This window comes from Galeopterus variegatus, unplaced genomic scaffold (genome assembly GCF_000696425.1).
Source record: "Galeopterus variegatus unplaced genomic scaffold, G_variegatus-3.0.2 Scaffold1605, whole genome shotgun sequence".
In the NCBI taxonomy this organism is placed as follows: Eukaryota; Metazoa; Chordata; class Mammalia; order Dermoptera; family Cynocephalidae; genus Galeopterus; species Galeopterus variegatus.
In genome coordinates, this window is record NW_007727716.1 from 251,579 (window position 1) to 270,788 (window position 19,210).

Genomic DNA, 19,210 nt, shown 5'->3' on the forward strand with positions numbered 1-19,210 from the left:
GAACCCTCGGGCGGGAGCGCCGCCGCGCTTCCCAAGCGGCGCACTTATCCAGTGCGCCGTCTTTGAAATGACAGACAAGGAATTTAGAGTAACTATTCTAAGGAAACTAAATGAGATACCAGAAAACTTAGTGAAACAACTCAATAAAATGAGAAAAAACATACAAGATCTGAAAGATGAAATGTACAAAGAAATCAATGCCTTGAAAAAGAATGTAGCTGAGCTTGTGGAGCTGAAGGATTCATTCAATGAAATAAAAAATACAACAGAGAGTTTAACCAGCAGACTTGAATAAGCAGAAGAGAGAATTTCTGACCTTGAAGACAGGCTGTTTGAATTATCACAGGCAGACCAGAAAAAAGAAAAAAAAAATTTTTTAAATTGAAGAAAATTTAAGAGAAACAACTGACAACCTTAAGCGCTCAAATATCCAAATCATGGTTATTTCAGAAGAGGAGGAAAAAGGAAATGGCATTGAAAACATACTCAACAAGATAATAGCAGAAAATTTCCCAGGTATAGGGAAAGTCACAGATCCCCAGATTCAGGAAGCCCAAAGATCACCAAACACATTCAACCCAAAAAGGTCCTCTCCAACACATGTGATAAATCAAACTGACAAAAATCAAAGACAAAGAGAAAATCTTAAAAGCTGCAAGAGAGGAGCAGCAAGTCACTTATAAGGGAGCCCCAATAAGAACAATATCAGACTTCTCATCAGAAACTCTAAAAGCCAGAAAACAATGGGATGATATATTCAAAACACTAAAGGACAAACAGTGCCAGCCAAGAATACTTTGCCCAGCAAGGCTATCCTTCCGAAATGAAAGGCAAATAGTATATTTCTCAGACAAACAAAAAATGCAGGAGTTCACTACCACATGATCAGACCTATAAGAAATTCTAGAGGAAGAACTGGGTTTGATACCACAAAAACAACCATCACTACCATGAATACACAAGAAAGAATAATACCTACCAGCGAAACAAAAATGCTAACAAAAGAGAGAAAAAATAGTCTATCTATCACCCCAAGAAACCAACAAATACAGAAGACAAACAGAAAATTTGAAAGAAAGGAACAAAAGATACTTAAGACATCTAAACAAAAATCAGTGTAATGCTAGGAGTAAATCAACACCTTTCGATAATAACTCTGAATGTAAAGGGACTAAATGCCCCATTCAAAAGACACAGACTGACTGACTGGATTAAAAAGATGGACCCAACAATATGCTGTCTCCAAGAGACTCACCTGACCTGTAAAGACACACAAAGACTAAGAGTAAAAGTACGGAAAAAGATATATCATGCAAGTAGAAATGAAAAACGAGTTGGAGTAGCTATTCTAATATCAGATAAAATAGACTTTAAAGCAAAAACCATTAAGAGATGAAGATGGCCAATATATAATGATAAGAGGATCTATCCAGCAAGATGACATAACAATCATAAATATATACATACCAAATATTGGAACAGCCAGATTTACAAAGCAAACATTATTAGATCTAAAAAAAAGAAATAGACACTAACACCATAATAGTGGGGGACCTGAACACCGCACTCTCATCATTGGACAGATCATCTAGGCAAAAAAATCAAAAGAGAAATGCAAGATCTACACAATACTTCAGAGCAATAGGATTTGGCATATATCTACAGAACATTCCACCCAACAACCTCAGAATATTCATTCTTCTCATCAGCACATGGAACACTCTCCAGGATAGACCACATGTTAGGTCACAAAGCAAGTCTTAACAAATTCAAAAAGTCTGGAATTATTCCATGTATTTTTTCTGATCACACTGGATTAAAATTAGAAATCAATAATAAACAAAACTCTGAAAACTATACAAACTCATGGAAATTAAACATTCTACTTAATGACATGTGGGTCCAAGAAGAAATTAAACAGGAAATCAAAAAATTTCTCGACTAATGAAAATAATGACACATCATACCAAAGCCTGTGGGATACTGCAAAAGCAGTTTTAAGGGGGAAAGGTATTGCCTTAAAAGCTTACATCAGAAGAATGGAAAGATGGCAAATAACCAACCTAACACTTCACCTTAAAGATCTAGAAAAACAAGAACAAACAAAACCTAAAGTTAGTAGACAGAAAGAAATAATTAAGATCAGAGCAGAACTAAATGAAATAGAAACACACAAAAAAATACAAAAGATCAATGAAACAAAAACTTGGTTCTTTGAAAAGATTAATAAAATCGGCAAACCTTTACCAAGACTAAGAAGAGAGAAGACCCAAATAACAAAAATTAGAAACAAAAAAGGTGGTATTACCACTGACACCTCAGAAATACAAGGAATCATTAGAGACTACTATAAACATCTATATGCCAACAAATTTGAAAATCTGGAGGAAATGGATAAATTTCTGGATGCATACAAATTACCAAAACTGAGCCAAGAAGACACAGAAAATCTGAACAGACCAATTAACAATAAAGGAGATTGAAGCTGTTATCAGAAGGCTCCCAACAAAGAAAAGACCAGGACCGGATGGGTTCACTGCAGAGTTGTACCAAATCTTCAAAGAGGAACTGATACCAATTCTCTACAAACTGTTCCAAAAGACTGAAACAGAGGCCATTCTCCCAAATTCATTCTATGAGGCAAATATCACCCTGATTTCAAAACCAGACAAGGATGCATCAAAAACAGAAAACTACAGGCCAATATCATTGATAAATATAGATGCAAAAATCCTCAATAAAATACTAGCAAACAGAATACAACAGCACATACAGAAAATTATACACCGTGATCAAGTGGGATTCATCCCAGGGATGCAAGGTTGGCTCAACATACGCAAATCAATAAATGTGATACACTATGTTAATAAAAGCAAAAACAAAAAACACATGATCATCTCTATTGATGCTGAAAAAGCATTTGACAAAATCCAATATCCTTTCATGATAAAGACTCTCTACAGGTTAGGCACAGACAGAAAGTATCTTAACATAATTAAAGCCATATACGATAAGCCCACTGCCAGTATCAACCTGAACAGGGAAAAGCTGAAGGCTTTTCCCTTAAAAACAGGAACTAGACAAGGATGCCCACTCTCACCACTCCTACTCAACATAGTGTTGGAAGTACTAGCCAGAGCAATCAGAGAAGAGAAGGAAATAAAGGGCATCCAGATTGGAAAGGATGAAGTCAAGCTGTCCCTTTTTGCAGATGATATGATCCTATATATTGAACAGCCTAAAGTTTCAATAAAAAAACTCCTAGAATTGATAAACAATTTCAGCAAAGTTGCAGGAGACAAAATCAACACAGAAAAATCAGTAGCATTTCTATACTCCAACAGTGAACATGCAGAAAAAGAAATCAAGAAACCTATCCCATTTAAAGTAGTCACCAAAAAAATAAAATATTTAGGTTTAAAGCTGCCCAAGGATGTGAAAAATCTCTACAAAGAGAACAACAAACCACTGTTGAGAGAAATTAAATAGGACACAAGAAGATGGAAAGACATCCACCTTGGATTGGAAGAATTAACATTGTGAAAATGTCCATATTACCCAAACTGACCTACAAATTCAATGCAATCCCCATCAAAATTCCAATGACATTTTTCTTTGAGATGGAAAAAGCTATCCAGACATTTATATGGAACAACAAAAGACCACACATAGCCAAAGCAATCCTGGCCAAAAATATAAAGCTGCTGGCATAACACTCCCTGGCTTTAAACTATATTACAAAGCTATAATAATCAAAACAGCATGGTACTGGCATAAAAACAGACACACAGATCAATGGAACAGAATAGAGAACGCAGAAATTAACCTATATGCCTACAGCCATCTGAACTTTCACAAAGGTAGCAAGCCTACATACTGGGGAAGAGACTGCCTTTTCAACAAATGGTGCTGGGAAAACTGGATAATCATATGTAGGAGAATGAAACTAGACACGTATCTTTCAACATATACCAAAATCAACTCAAAATGGATTAAAGAATTAAATATACATCCTGAAACAATAAAACTCCTTAAAGAAAACATAGGGGAAACACTCCAGGAAATAGGAGTGGGTACAGAATTCATTAATAGGGCCCAAAAAGCACAGGCAACTAAAGATAAAATAAACAAATGGGATTATATCAAACTAAAAAGCTTCTACACAGCAAAAGAAACAATCAACAGAATTAAAAAACAACCAACAGAGTGGGAAAAAATATTTGCTAAATATACATTTGACAAAGCATTAATATCCAGAACATACAAGGAACTCAAACAACTTTACAACAAAAAAACAAATAACCCATTTAAAAAATAGGCCAAGGAGCTGAACAGACATTTCTCAAAGAAAGATATACAAATGGCCAACAGACACATTAAAAAGTGCTCATTATCACTCAGCATCTGGAAAATGCAAATCAAAACCACACTGAGATACCATCTCACTCCAGTTAGGATAGCTAACATACAAAAGACTGAGAATGATAAGTGCTGGAGAGGTTGCAGGTAAAAAGGAACTCTTATCCACCGTTGGTGGGACTGCAAAATGGTGCAGCCTTTATGGAAAATGATATGGAGGTTCCTCAAACAATTAGAGATAGATCTACCATATGACCTAGTGACCCCATTGCTGGGAATATACCCAGAAGAATGGAAATCATCATGCCGAAGGGATACCTGTACTCCAATGTTTATTGCAGCTCTATATACAATAGCCAAGAGCTGGAACCAGCTGAAATTTCTATCATCTGATGCATGCATAAGGAAACTGTGGTATATCTACACAATGGTATACTACTCTGCTATAAAAAAAAAACGAAATACTACTATTCGCAACATCAATGGACTTAGAGAAAATTATAATAAGTGAAACAAGTCAGGCACAGAAAGAGAAATACCACATGTTCTCACTTATTTGTGGGAGCTAAAAATTAATAAATAAACACACAAACAAATAAAGGGGAAGGGGAAGAGGACAGAATAACCACAAAATTTCCTTGAACTATTTAAGCCAAGTGCACAGATACGATGTGTGGGGGAGGGGAGGGGGTGAGAGGAACAGATAAAGGGGCATGATAATCAAGTACAATGTATTTCGAGAAGTAAAATAAAATTAAATTAAATTTTAAAAAATAAATAAAATAAAATAATAAAAAATAATAAAAATACCAGGAGAAAAACAACACCTTTGAATAACAACCTAAAGGTAAGTAGATTGAACGGCCCATTCAAAACACAAACCCTGACTAAACTGATTTATAAACTAGAAGCAACTATATGCTGCCTACAAGAAACTCATGTCACCTATAAAGACTCACAGAAACTAACAGTGAAGGGATGAAAAGATATACCATGGAAACAGAAAACAAAAATGAACAGGAGCAGCTATTCTTATCTTGGATAAAATAGACTTTAAACTAAAATCTGTAAAAAGAAACAAAGAAGGCCATTATACAATAATAAAGGGATGTATCCAGCAAGAGGATATAACAATCATAAATATATACACACCCAACATTGGAGCACACTGATATACAAAGCAAACACTTTTAGGCCTACATGGAGAGATAGATCACAATACAATGCTAGTTGGGGTTTTTACCAACACTCTCTCAACATTGGACAGATCATCCAGGAAATAAATCAACAGAGAAACACAGGAATTAACCTAAGCTTTAGATCAAGTGGACCTGGCAGATATCTACAGAACATTTCATCCAACAACTGCAGAATATACCCTCTTCTCAGCAGCACATAGAACATTATCAAGACAGGAAAAAGACAAGGATGCATACTCTCACCACTCCTATTAATCATAATATTAAAAGTACTAGCCAGGGCAATCAGGCAAGAGAAAGAAATAAAGGGAATCCAGATTGGAAACAAGGAAGTCAAACTTTCCCTGTTTGCAGATGACATGATTCTACATATAGAAAAACCTAAAGACTCTACCAAAAAACTCTTACAGCTGATAAACAATTTCAGTAAAGCTGCAGGATACAAAATCAACACACAAAAATAAGTAGGGTTTTTATACTCCAATAACTAACAAGCAGAAAAAGAAATCAAGAAAGCAAGCCCATTTAAAATAGTTACAATAAAAAAAAATACATAGGAATCAATTTATCCAAGGAGATGAAAAATCTCTACAGTGAGAACTGCAAATCACTGCTGAAAGAAATTAAAGAGGACACAAAAAGATGGAGAAACATCGCATGCTCTTGAATTGGAAGAATTAACATTGTGAACATGTCCATACTACCTAAAGCTATTTACAGACTCAATGCAATTCCCACCAAAATATCAATGACATTCTTCACAGAAACACAAAAAACAATCCTAATATTCATATGGAACAACAAAAGACCCTAAATAGCCAAAGCAATCCTTAGCCAAAAAAAAAAAAGGTTAAAGCCAAAGGCATTACCTGACTTCAAATTATCCTACATGGCTACAGCTACCAAAACAGCATGACACTGGCATAAAAAAGACACTCAGACCAGTAGAACACAGTAGAGTACCCAAAAATCAAGCCACATACATATAGGCAACTGGTGTTTGACAAGGGTAGCAGGAGCATACACTGGGGAAAGGACTGCCTCTTCAACAAGTGGTGCTGTGAAAACCAGACATCAATATGTAGAAGAATGAAAGTAGACCTGTCCCTCTCGCCATATACCAAAATCAACTCAAAATAAATTAAAGATAAGACCCAAAACTATAACACTACTAAAAGAAAACCTAGGGGGAACACTTCAGGAAGAAGAACTGGGCAGACTTTATGAATGAGAACACCCAAAAGCACAGGGAACCAAAGAAAAAATAACAAATGGGATTATAACCAACTAAAAAGCTGCACAGCAAAAGAAAGTTAACAGAGCAAAAAGAAAACCTACAGAATGGGAGAAAATTTTCACAAACTATGGATCCAATAAGAGATTAATATTCAGAATATACAAGGAACTCAAACAACTTCACAGTAAAAAAGCAAGTAACCTGATTAAAAAATGCACAAAAGAGCTGAATAGGCATCTCTCAAAGGAAGATATACAAATGGCCAATAGACACATGAAAAAATGCTCAACATCACTCAGCATTGGGGAAATGCAAATCAAAACCACACTGAGATATTATCTCATGCCAGTTAGACTGGCCAATATCAAAAAGACAGAGAATACCAAATGCTGGCAAGAATGCTGAGAAAGTAGAACCCTCCTACACTGTTGGCGGGATTGTAAATTAGTGCAGCCATTATGGAAAACAGTATGAAGGTTCCTAAAACAACTACAATAGGATCCAGCAATCCCGCTGCTGGGTGTATACCCAAAGGAATGGAAATCATCATGTCAAAGGGATATCTACACTCCCATGTTTATCGCAGCTCTCTTTACAATAGCTGAGAGTTGGGACCAACTGAAACGTCCATCTACAGATGACTGGATAAGGAATATGTGGTATATTTACACAATGGAATACTACTCAGCCTTTAAAAAGAATGAAATCCTGCCATTCATAGCAACTGGGATGAGCTTGGAGAAACTTGTGTTAAGTGAAATAAGCCTGGCAGAAAGAGAAATACTGTGTGTCCTCATTCAAAATTGGGAGATAAAATATAATTAAATAAGAAAGAAAGAGAAAGAAAGTGAGTGAGAGAGAGACAGAGAAAGAAAGAGAAAGTAAAAGAAAGAAAAAGAGAGAAAGACAGAAAGAAGGAAAAGAATCACAATAATAGGTTGAACTTTCAGAAGGAAAGAACAGAACTGTGGTTACTAGAGGTGGGAAGGGGAGGTGGTGAGGTTTTGAAGAGAGATTGGTTAATGGACACAAAGAATGATTATATTTAGTAATGATGAATATGCTAATTATCTTGCTATGATGATCACATATATATATATATTTTTTTTTTTTTTTTGTACACAGGTACTGATATTCAACTCTGTACCTCACATACATGTATAATCAACTATGTTTCAATTTAAAGACGTAAACCTTGTATGTTATATATTTCACGTTATTGGTGAAAATTAAACAATTTCAATCATTTTACAACTTCAGAAGTTTATATATTTTATATATATATGCATACATATGTATATATATATATATATACATACATATGTATAAACATATATGTATGTGTGTGTTTAATTTTAATCTTAGAAAGAAATATTTAGGAAATATTAAATGCTGCCATTGATAAACTTACGAATCAACATGCAGAACCCTTTGGCCACTTCTTGAACATGCAGCTGCAATGATGGATTCAGGCAAACCTATAAAAACACAAACCTATATCATTTAGAATGTAGAAATACATATATTTTACACAAAATGTTCAATTCATGCCATTGCTGTATAATATAGTTTAATAAGAGACCCATCTTTGTATTAGAAATTATAAAGTTTATATTAATTACACTGTTAGATGTTTCTTAAACATATGCCACTAATACTAAAAATTTTAATATGTAAAAGATATTTTTTTAAAACTACTTAACTTCTTTTTGTCTGTAAATTAGCATAAATGAGCAACTGCAAACATATTATTCATACAGCACTTTTTTATTTAGGAACCATGGTCACACACTAGCTCATCTGATCCCCCCAAGTACACAGAGAGGTAAGTATAGGCATTTTAGAGATGAAAAAGAAACTGGGACACAAATATGTTAACTTGTTGCTCAATGCTTTAAAAACAACAACAACAAAAAAAAAAAAAAAAAACCACCCTAGAGTTGCACAAAGCCACAATGCCTCTCAGGGGAAATGGCATTCATTTTCTTAGTTTAAAGAAATATGTTAGCTAGTTTAAAAAGAGGACATTTAAAAGATATATTATTCTGCTGTTTGGTCAAATACAGCAGTTTATAAAGAAAACATGACTACTTTGGAATTGAATTTAGTCATATCATAAAGCTGATTATCATAAAAGTAAATATATATTACTACTACCAGTACCAACAAAAAATTTTCAAGTACCAAAGATAATACTTTTATAATAAAAGAAATTCAGGTTTCCACCCATATTTGATAATTAACACCCTATGTTGTATGTTCAAGACTCTTCCATAATTTTCTATCATCAGATCTACTATTTCAATAGAGGCTATTAAATCTTTTTATAGTAGTAATACAAATAAAGCATGTTTTGAAAGTTTAGTGCAATTCTATAGTGCTACTACTGTTTCGCTACAGTGAAACAATCCGATCCTCTTGCATTTTTACCTAGTAAAAAGAAACAGCACCATTCTTTGGCATGTGTGTATACTACACACTAAGCATCAAGGATCTTAAGAGAGCAGTTATCTTCTTTATGTAAAAAGTAATATGCATATGCAAGCAACTGACATAGTCAAACTCTAGTTAAAAACCACATTAAACAAAGCTCCAGCTGCCTTCAAAGAGAACTAGTATTCGAGTACTGAACACTTTGTGGGTATATAATGTTTGGTTCAAAAAAAAAAAAAGTTCTGACCAAATGTACTGAATATAACTATTAAATATCAATTATTGGAAACAAGCCATCATCAAGTTCCAACCCCAACCTTGGATATAATTCAAGAAAAAAAAAATGGGAATTTTCAGAATAGAGGGAAATAGGAGAAAGAAAAAAGTTTTAAATAGTTAAGCATACTTACTTCTTCAGTTAAAACAGTATTATTCTAATGTCTTTTATCCCAAGACTATCTGAACTTTTTGCTACAGTAAAATAACTTCCATTGTTAGTGAAATCCAGTCACGACAGTACTTTAAAAGCTAATAAGCAGCTTAGTTAAAAGGACAACAGCAAAGAAATACTCAGGAAGCAGAATTAGCACATTAAAAATTAGTGCTCTTACATGTAATAACAGCATAAATACCACCAAACATTAGTTTGGGTTTTATGCTTGACACTATATTTTCACATATATCATCCCATTTATTCCTCATTACAATCCTGGGAAGCAGTCAGTATTATCCATGAGAAAATGGTTTCAGAAAGGTTAAATAACTTACAAAGTACCAAGTAATTTGGTATCTGCAATTCAAATTACCATGGTAATTCACTATCTCTAACTTGGACACAAGTTTGAGAATGAGGATTTTATGAGCAGTACAGCAACGTAATGGAACTGGCATGGTCTCAATCAGATACACCTAGGCTTAAATCTTAGGTTTGCAGCTTAACTAGCTGTGCAACCTTGGGCAAGTCTCTTGACTTCTCTGGGCCTTTGTTTCTTCATCCATCAATGAAAATATCATCATGTACCTCATTGGACTGTTCAGCTGTTAGCAAGGGTACTTGCCCTATGTACACCATCTACTCTTACCATCCTTCAGAAAGATATTTTAGAAGCACTTCATCTTCATCTAACACTACTCCAAACATACACCTATTTTCACCAGATGCCAACTACAATGACAAACAATAATAAAATTATTCTTCTCTATTTCGCCCTAAATAGCTGTTACTTTGGTTAGGCAGATATGCATGTGGTTATTTCCATGGCTGCTATCAACACTGTCAGAAGTCAAGTCGCTGCTGATAAAACAAAGCCAAGAATAGATTTCAATACTCAACATGATTTCATTCCAAATTACATAAAACCAAAATGACTATCATATGTGTTTTTCCTTAATACTTCCATCCAGACATTCCCACAAGTTTGTGAAATTGATAGGCTGTTCCAATGTTAAATGGCAAGGGTCTACTTATCTTCATGTTTAGAATGATTAAAATAACAGACTAATAATAGAGTTAACAATGTCTCCCTGGCCAAGACTTCGTATTTTTTTCCCACTCATTCAATAAAGAGTTCCTTGAACACATGAGACACGTAGTAGACTCACAATAGATGTCCCTTGAAGAAAAGAAAAGAGGAAAGCAAAAATGGGGAAAGGAGAGAAGGGAGGGATAAAGCAAACTGTCGTAAGTGGTGAGAAAAAAGATTAAGGCAATTCTTTGCCTAACAGAGCTCAGAGTCTAAAGAACAAGAATTTAAAGGGATTAAAATAATAAGTATATTTAAATTGTTATAGAAATGCAATGGAAAGAAACAGTCCCTCTATAGAAGGGATTCATGGAAAGCTCCAAAGAATAGGAGACACTAGCTGGGTCTTTCAGGATGTGTAACAACCCAAACTGAAAAGTGTAGAAGGAAAAAGGAAAGTGAAGGGAGCATTCCCAGTAAAGGAAGGGACAACCAAAAGGTGATGCTTTAAGAAAGAGTGGTTGGACCGGCCTGTTTCACTTAGCATAATGTTTTCTAGGGTCATCCATATTGTCACATGAATCAGTACTTCGTTACTTTTCATTACTCAGTAACATTCCATTATATGGGTAAATCATGTTTTCTTTATCCATTCTTCCATCAACAGACATGTAAGTCGTCTCACATCCTGCTTGTTGTGAACATTGCTGCAATGAACCTAAAGCCAGTCACAGAACGACAAATAATGCATGATTCCATCTATATGAGGTATCTAGAACAGGCAAATTCATAGAATCAAAGTGTGGTTGCCATGGGTTTGGAGGAGAGAGAAATGGACGGTTGCTAAGCAACAGGCATAAAGTATCAGTTGTGCGAGATGAATAAGTCCTAGAGATCTGCGATACAACCCTGTACCTATAGTTAACAACACAGTATTGTACACTTAAAAATTTAAGAGGGAAGATCTCATGTAAAGTGTTCTTACCACAATAAAACAAAATTTAAAAAAAAAAAACAGTGGTTGAAGCCAAATTGTGGAGCCTGAACTTGAACCTCTAAGCAACAGGGAGTCTTAAAAGGATTTTAGCCAGAAGAGCATGGTCAAATCAGTGTTTTAGAGAAGAAAAACAAAACAGAAGAAAACAACAACAAAAACCCAAAAACCTCTAGTCACAGCATGGAGGATAATCTTGTATAAAACCAGAGCTGTAAGTTTCAGGGTGTTTTTTAAAAATTCTTATTTAGGGGCCGGCCTGGTGGCGCACTGGAGAGTGCGCCACTTGGGAGCGCAGCGGCGCTCCCGCCGAGGGTTCGGATCCCATGTGGTGACCAGTTCCCGCTCACTGGCTGAGCGTGGCGTGGGCGCAACACTGAGGGCTGCAATCCCGTTGCCGGTCCCCAGTACGGGCGCGACACCAAGGGTTGCGATCCCGTTACCGGCCAGTAAAAAAAAAAAAGACAAAAAATAATAATAATAAAATAAAAAATTCTTATTTAGGAAAAGTTAACATATTTAATCTTTTTGGTCTTATCGATAGTTTAGTAAAGTAAGTAAAATGACTGACTGTTTTGTTTAATATTTATAAGCTCAATTTCAATAGCACTTAAAACCTTGAATAATTTCAAAATGAAATCTCTTTTAACACTTAAAAAAGTGAACGTCTGAATTATTACTCAAATTCACCCAACTTTCTGGGAGGCGTTTATATAAGACAAATATAGGTTTAAAATGAATTATACAGTCTCTCCAACGAGGAAAAGCCAGACATGAGTTAGAAACAGATAACCTAGATCTGGGTCAAATCACACAGCACTTCACTGGAAATACTCTGTAAAAATGTGTGAGCACAAATATACAAGTACAGTGTTTTCAACCGTAGAATGGGGCTAATAAGACATCTCATAGGGGTGTAGGGAGGAATAGGTACAAAATGGTATGAAACACCTTACACAGTACCTCCTGGCTATTGCTGATATTTGATAAATGTTTATTCTATCCCTGCTCTTCCTACCCCTTCAGGAAGATTATATATTTGAAAGGGGGAAAAGGCTATCATTTGCTTACTATTTACTTATCTCCAAAGATCTAACAACTAAAAATTATTTTTTTTAAAGTCTAATAGCCTTTCCTATATGCACACTATAGAAGGTCACCAAACATTTAATATCATTTAAAGATTTCACATTACTAAATATGATTATTAAATCCATTAGTGAGGCTGTACCAAAGAACTTGCTCTGCCACAGAATTACAGGAAACATAATTTTGATGCAAGACCAACAACTTAGACTGGCCAGTCATTTTTATTAACACAGGTAAATATGAAGTATTTAGCATCCCATAACAGTTGTAATGGGGGAAATTGAGGTTTACTCCATCTTGCCCTTCTCAGTTCAGGTTCTGTTATAAAGTGGGCAACTAGGAAAAATATATATATATTAGAAGTTTATAGAATGTTTTATGATCATATACCAACATGTATGGTCCCAGCTTTCTGTAATTTCCCAAAACCTGTCTAGATAAAATACAGATGTATCATTAACAAATAAAGGAGGACCAAAAAGGCTAAAATGAGGACGAAAAAGGTATGAAATTAATATGCTCAAGAATCTCACCTAAAATACTTTATAGGAATGAAATCATTATTCTTTCATTTTTCAAAATCACCTTTTATTCCAAATCCTTAATGTTGAACCTCATCAATTACAACTATAATATTTAGGTTAGTTCTCCATGATATATTCTTAAAACTGCATTAGTATCTGAAATTGATTTTTCCTAATACTATACTTACATAAGATAAACATAAAATAAAGTACTTACACCACTCCTACCATATCGAACAATAAATAATAGGTTCCCCTGACAGGACTTTGATGACCTGGCAAAGCCCGAGTGCTTTCAGCTCAAATCATATGAAACCATAAATCACACTTTATTTTATAGAACATTTCAAAATGGATTCCTGCTTTTTACCTTGCAAGTCATTTCATGTGTTATTTATAACTAGTGAAGACCAGAACGGAAAGACAATTATATAGAACTAGAAAATTTACTGTGACTGCATCTATAAAGAATAACTTCTCTTTTTTTAGGAAAAAAAATAGAATTCTGGCAAGGAAAAACTTGTGAATACAGGCTTTTAGAGAGCCACATTCTTTATTTTACTAAATGCTAGGTGAAGACCTTCTGCCACTGTAAACAAAGCTTAAAGAACAGGAGGTACAGAACAGACTTGATTAAGCAATGCACAGGTGTGACTCATGCTGCAGCCACTCAAAACAATGACATCACAAAATTAGGCAGAAACTGAATTTCAACCCAGGTTCAAGTAGTCTAATTCCTACCTTAAATTCTACATTGAAAGTTTGTATCTTAAGTCTACTCTTAGTGACTACCTTAAAAAAAAGGGCGGGGGGGACTGCCAGGGAAGTAGCCTAGACTACCAAGACTTACAGATAAAAATAGTGTTTAAGTTGACAATTATTTTCATTCATTTTGACCTCCCCCCATAATATTAGTCAATGTAATCTAAAAATCTATGGATTTTGTCCTCATGGGAGAAAATACTATATTTATATCTATGAAATTTTTAGAATTCTAGAAAAATATACTATCCATTAAAATATTAATTTGGAAAGTTTCTGTTAATTTTTAAAAATTCAACATAGTATAAGTTTTTAGGAATGGCTAATAACAAGAACACTATTTCAGTATCCAGACTACTGAATTGAGAGTCAAGAGGACTGGCTTCCTGTTTTCAGGTTTATACTAACAGTTGTGGGCTGACTCGTTAGCTCAGTTGGTTAGAGCGTGGTGTTTATAACACCAAGGTCAACAGTTCGGATCCCCTTACTTGCAATCCGCCAAAAAAAAAACAATGAAAATAAACAATAAGAAATATCTAAAACCTATAAGAAAAAAAATGCTAATACTCATTGAGAAACTTAAAAGAAGAGTTCTGTAACTAATAGAAGATTTCAGTAACTAACAGCTGTGACCTTGAGCAAGTCACTTAACCTCTCTGGAATTCAGCTACCTTATAGATATCCTTGTTAGATAAAATGAAGGGCTTGGAATAAGTGACCCAAAGGTTTGTTTTCAAGTTCTGAAAGGTGAATGTTAATGCTAGACCAACAACTTGGCGTCTCTTCTTGAGCAAATGGCTTGAATTAAAAAATAAAAATAGGATTCTGGGAAGATGGCAACAGCAGAAAGGCTGTCAAATCTCCCCCAAGACCCTGTAAAAAGACAATGCAACCAGGACACCAAAACTAAACACCCAGGGACAACAAAGCCAGGTGATCAAATATCACCCTGAACCACAAAATACAAGTGAATTGTTATAAACCACCAATAGCTATAAAACCCACGTGGTATCAGAAAGTGTGCAAAAGGAAATGAAGGCAAGACAACAAAATTTGTGACAGCATTGAGAGCCAGAAAATCCCAAAATTACTATCAGGTACTCACTGGAAGTATGGCAGGCTATTCTGAGAACAGTAACAGAAACCAGGAGGGGACTTTGCTTGCTTCAACTTGGGAATAAGTGCAAAGGAATCCCTAGGTGTGTTGGGGGTGGGGGCAGTTGGGGGGGGGCAGATAAATTTAGGAAACTGACAAACCAAAGGCTCCTTCTAGACAAATCCCTGCACTGAGTAACTTATGGGAACCTAATCCAAATTCAGCAGAACAGGGGCAAAGGAAATGGGGCAAAGGAAACAGAAGATCTAGGCAAAACTGGGGGAGGATAACAGAGCCAGCAGATCTCAGGCTACATGTTTGATTACTTCATGAAAACAGAGATCTAGAGCAGTGAAGTTAGAAAAGCTATCCTGGCCAATCCTCTGCATTAAAAACACAGGGAAAACGCATTTCACTTAAAAACAAGCAGTCAGGCCGTTTGGCTGTGCAGGTTAGCATGCAGCCTTGTAACAACAAGGTCAAGGATTCAGATCCCCTTACTGGCCAGCCACAGAAAAAATAAATTAAAGTGAGCAACACAAAAGGATCTCTGTTGAATACCATTCAATGTACATTAAGATAAAAGAGAATGTAAGGAGCAAAGTAACATCCCAAAAGACAATGAAAGAATATCAGGAAGGCATCCTCACAAATTAGATGAAAACTATAACCTAACTATGGTAATATGAGCAAAAAGAAATTCAGAAAATAGTAGCAGCTTTGACAGAACGTAAATCATCAATTAGAAAAATTCAAATGAGGTGATTAGAGAACAGTAACATTTAAAAAAGTGAAATGAGTTTATAAGAAATTAAAGATAAAATCATTTCAGAAGTAAAAACAAAACTAGAAGGAACACAAGAGCAAAAAAACACAATGGAGAAATGCATTAGGAAAAACTGAAGATGCAGAGGCACATGATGAAGGCACTGTGGTTACGTTTAAAAAGAGAGCCCTTATCTTTTAGACGTATGTTGAAATATTTACAGATAGAATGACATGATATCTGGGATTTGCTTCAAAATAATCCAGGGTTGGATGGTGAAATGAGAGAGAATATAAAGGAGAGAGAAAACAAGCCTACCCATGATTTGATAACTGTTGAAAGTGGGAGATAGAAAACAAGCCTGCCCGTGATTTGGTAACTGTTGAAAGTGGGAGACTGGTACATGAGGGATTATTTTACTCTACTTTTTTGTTTAAAATTTTCCATAATAAAAAGCTTAAAAAATAAAATATAAGAACAAATTTTAGAGAGCCAATGAAAGATTGGACCTACAAAATTCAATAATTCCCTGATTTTTATCTAAGTCGAGAAAACTGTATCAATTCAAATTCTCCTAAAGTTTTATTAAGTAATCTAAATATTTGCTGAAGACCTTGTCCATGGCAGGAAATGAAATAAGCAGTCTCCACCATAATTAATTTTTACTTAATTTTCTTAACATTAATATTTCTGTTGTATTCATTTAAGTGAACAAAATTACCTTTTCACAGTAAAGGATACCCCAGCTGAGCTCTTTTCAAACTTAATATTTAACTTATGATGAGAAAAATAAAGTTTCTTTGTTCAGAACATGTTTTACTTATGTGCCACAGAAGAAACATGACCTTTATTGTATTACTTATAAAGCTATCAGTCTAAAATAGATGATGAAAGAGACTGAGTGTTTATTCCAAGAATGATATAAAATCACACAAAAAATAACCATCCCCCTTATAGGAAATCCTACCATAACATCCATTTTTGTTAAAGTATAGACAAAAACTTATGATCCTGATGGAGTTTGGATATGTTGTCCCGTCCAAAATTCATGTGGAAATTTGATCCCCAATGTGGCAGTGTTGGAAACTGATTGAGTCATGGGGGTGGATCCCTTATGAATGGATAAATGCTCTCCCTGGGGGAGGGGGAAGTAATGAGTGAGTTCTTGCTCTATTAGTTCCTGCGAGTGCTTGTTGTTTATAGGACCCCTGGCACCTCCTCCCTGGCTCTCTTGCTTCCTCTCGCCATGTGATCTATTCGTACCCACCAGCTGCCTGCCACTTTCCGCCATGAGTAGAAGCAGCCTGAGGCCTGTGCCAGATGCAGCTGTCCCACAATCATAAGCCAAATAAACCTCTTTCCTTTATAACTTACCCAGTCTCAGGTATTTCTGTTATAGCAACACAAAACGGACTAAAAGAGTCTTATAAACAAAATTGCAAAGTACCTATGAATTTGTTCTTTTTAACTATATAACATTCCTTGAGGTACAAACACTTCAAATTAAGTCTTAAACGTAGTTTCATTACGTATTTAAGAGAAAATTGGCTACATATCACTGAGAAAATAGAGGACAATTATTTCATCCTGCATATTAAAAAGCTGAAAAGTGATTACACTGAGTTTATTAAAATAAAACAGTTAAAGAATGAAATTTTATCTAATGAAAATTACAATTTTATTGCATTAAGACTTTCTTAAACACCAATTAGCTCAGTTGGTTAGAGTGTGGTGCTGATAACACCAGGTCTGAGATTCGATCCCTGTACTGGCCAACCAAAAAAGAAAAAAAAAATTTCTTAAACACTATCTCAAGAAGGATAAATCAAAATCAATATAAAAGATTCATGAATCACTTTTCAGTGTCTTTGCACTTTAAAATACTTATTAGAAATACTTAAGAAACATCCTGACATTACTTTTCATTTCTTCTCTTACATTGTAAACATGCTGCATTGCTAAAAAAAACATTTGAGGGCTGAACAGTTAGCTCACTTGGTTACAGCGTGGTGTTGTAACACCACGGCCAAAGGTTCAGATCCCTGTACCGGCCAGCCACCAAAAAATAAATAAATACAAATAAAATATCTGAGTCACCCATAACCTGATCCCTAACTAAAAATGTTTTTGTTTTTCCATTATTTTCCAGTCTTTGCCCCCATGTATACCTACAACAGTAGAGGGTGGGAAAACTGAAACACAGAGAAGTAATTTGTCCAAAGTCACATATCCAGTAAATGGCAGTTAAGATAGAAACCTAGACAATCTCAATCCAAAGTCTGTTCTCTTAAGAACTATACTGCCTCAGGATATCTCTTCATTCATCCCCATCAATCAACCTCACAGTTAATTGTTTTGCAAATGACCTGAATCTAGAAAGTAAGTACTCTATTGGATGTCAAAAATGCTACAAAGATATGTTCTCCTTTGTAAATTGAGAAACACACTCAGCAGCACCTAAGAAACATAGAAGGAATCAAAGAATTTTTTAAAAAACCATCATTTCGCAAGTCCTAATGAAAACATTTATACAAGGATTAGTAATTGATGTTAAAACAATTACGTGAATGGTGGTATCAAACTGAACATCTGTACAGTGCCAAATTAACAATATACAGATTTTTAATACACAGGGGGGAAAACATATCCATACAATGGAGGCATCGGAAAATTATCATCCCAATCCAGGGTCAATCTTAGCAACACTCAGGGTGGATCAACCAGATATTACGTGTCTTCTGGTATGCTCCAACATGACATCCACGTCACCTAAGATGTATTCTAGCCAAAAATGTTAACCTTGAATCCATCAAGCCTTTAGATATAACTTTCAGCTTACAAGAAAAAACATGGGATAGAGGAATAAGGTAAATATTACAAGGAAGAAATCATCCAAATCCCAAAGGTAGAACACTCTGTAGGGTCACTGGCCCAGCCTCTTCAACATGCATTTTGGGTCTGAATTCACTAGCTATGTGGCCTTGGGCAAGTTGTGAAGAGGAGAGGGAGCCATCTGCCTTCCAGGTGTGTGAGGATTTTAATGTCACAGCAGTGAGAGGACACTCTGCATAGACTCTGATCCCAAGTGTGTTCCACAAAGCTAGGTCCTTCCACTTTTTTTTTTTTTTTTGTCTTTTGTCTTTTTCCGTGTCCGGCAACGGATCGCAACCCTCAGTGTTGCCCCCATACTGGACCGGGGACCGGCAACGGGATTGCAACCCTCGGTGATGCTCCCGCGCCTCGCTCAGCCAGTGAGCGGGAACCGGTCTGTATGTGGGATCCGAACCC

General features: G+C 35.4%; 1 protein-coding gene across 1 annotated transcript in view; it reads right to left on the bottom strand.

Annotated features, from left to right (window-relative positions):
• The window catches only part of CHM (choroideremia (Rab escort protein 1)), a 170,357-nt gene that overhangs the window by 137,716 nt on the left and 13,431 nt on the right, over nt 1–19,210 (bottom strand). Inside the window, exon 2 of the mRNA XM_008577928.1 lies at nt 8,207–8,273. Within this exon, the coding sequence (XP_008576150.1) occupies nt 8,207–8,273 (67 nt within the window). The remainder of the gene's footprint in view (nt 1–8,206; nt 8,274–19,210) is intronic.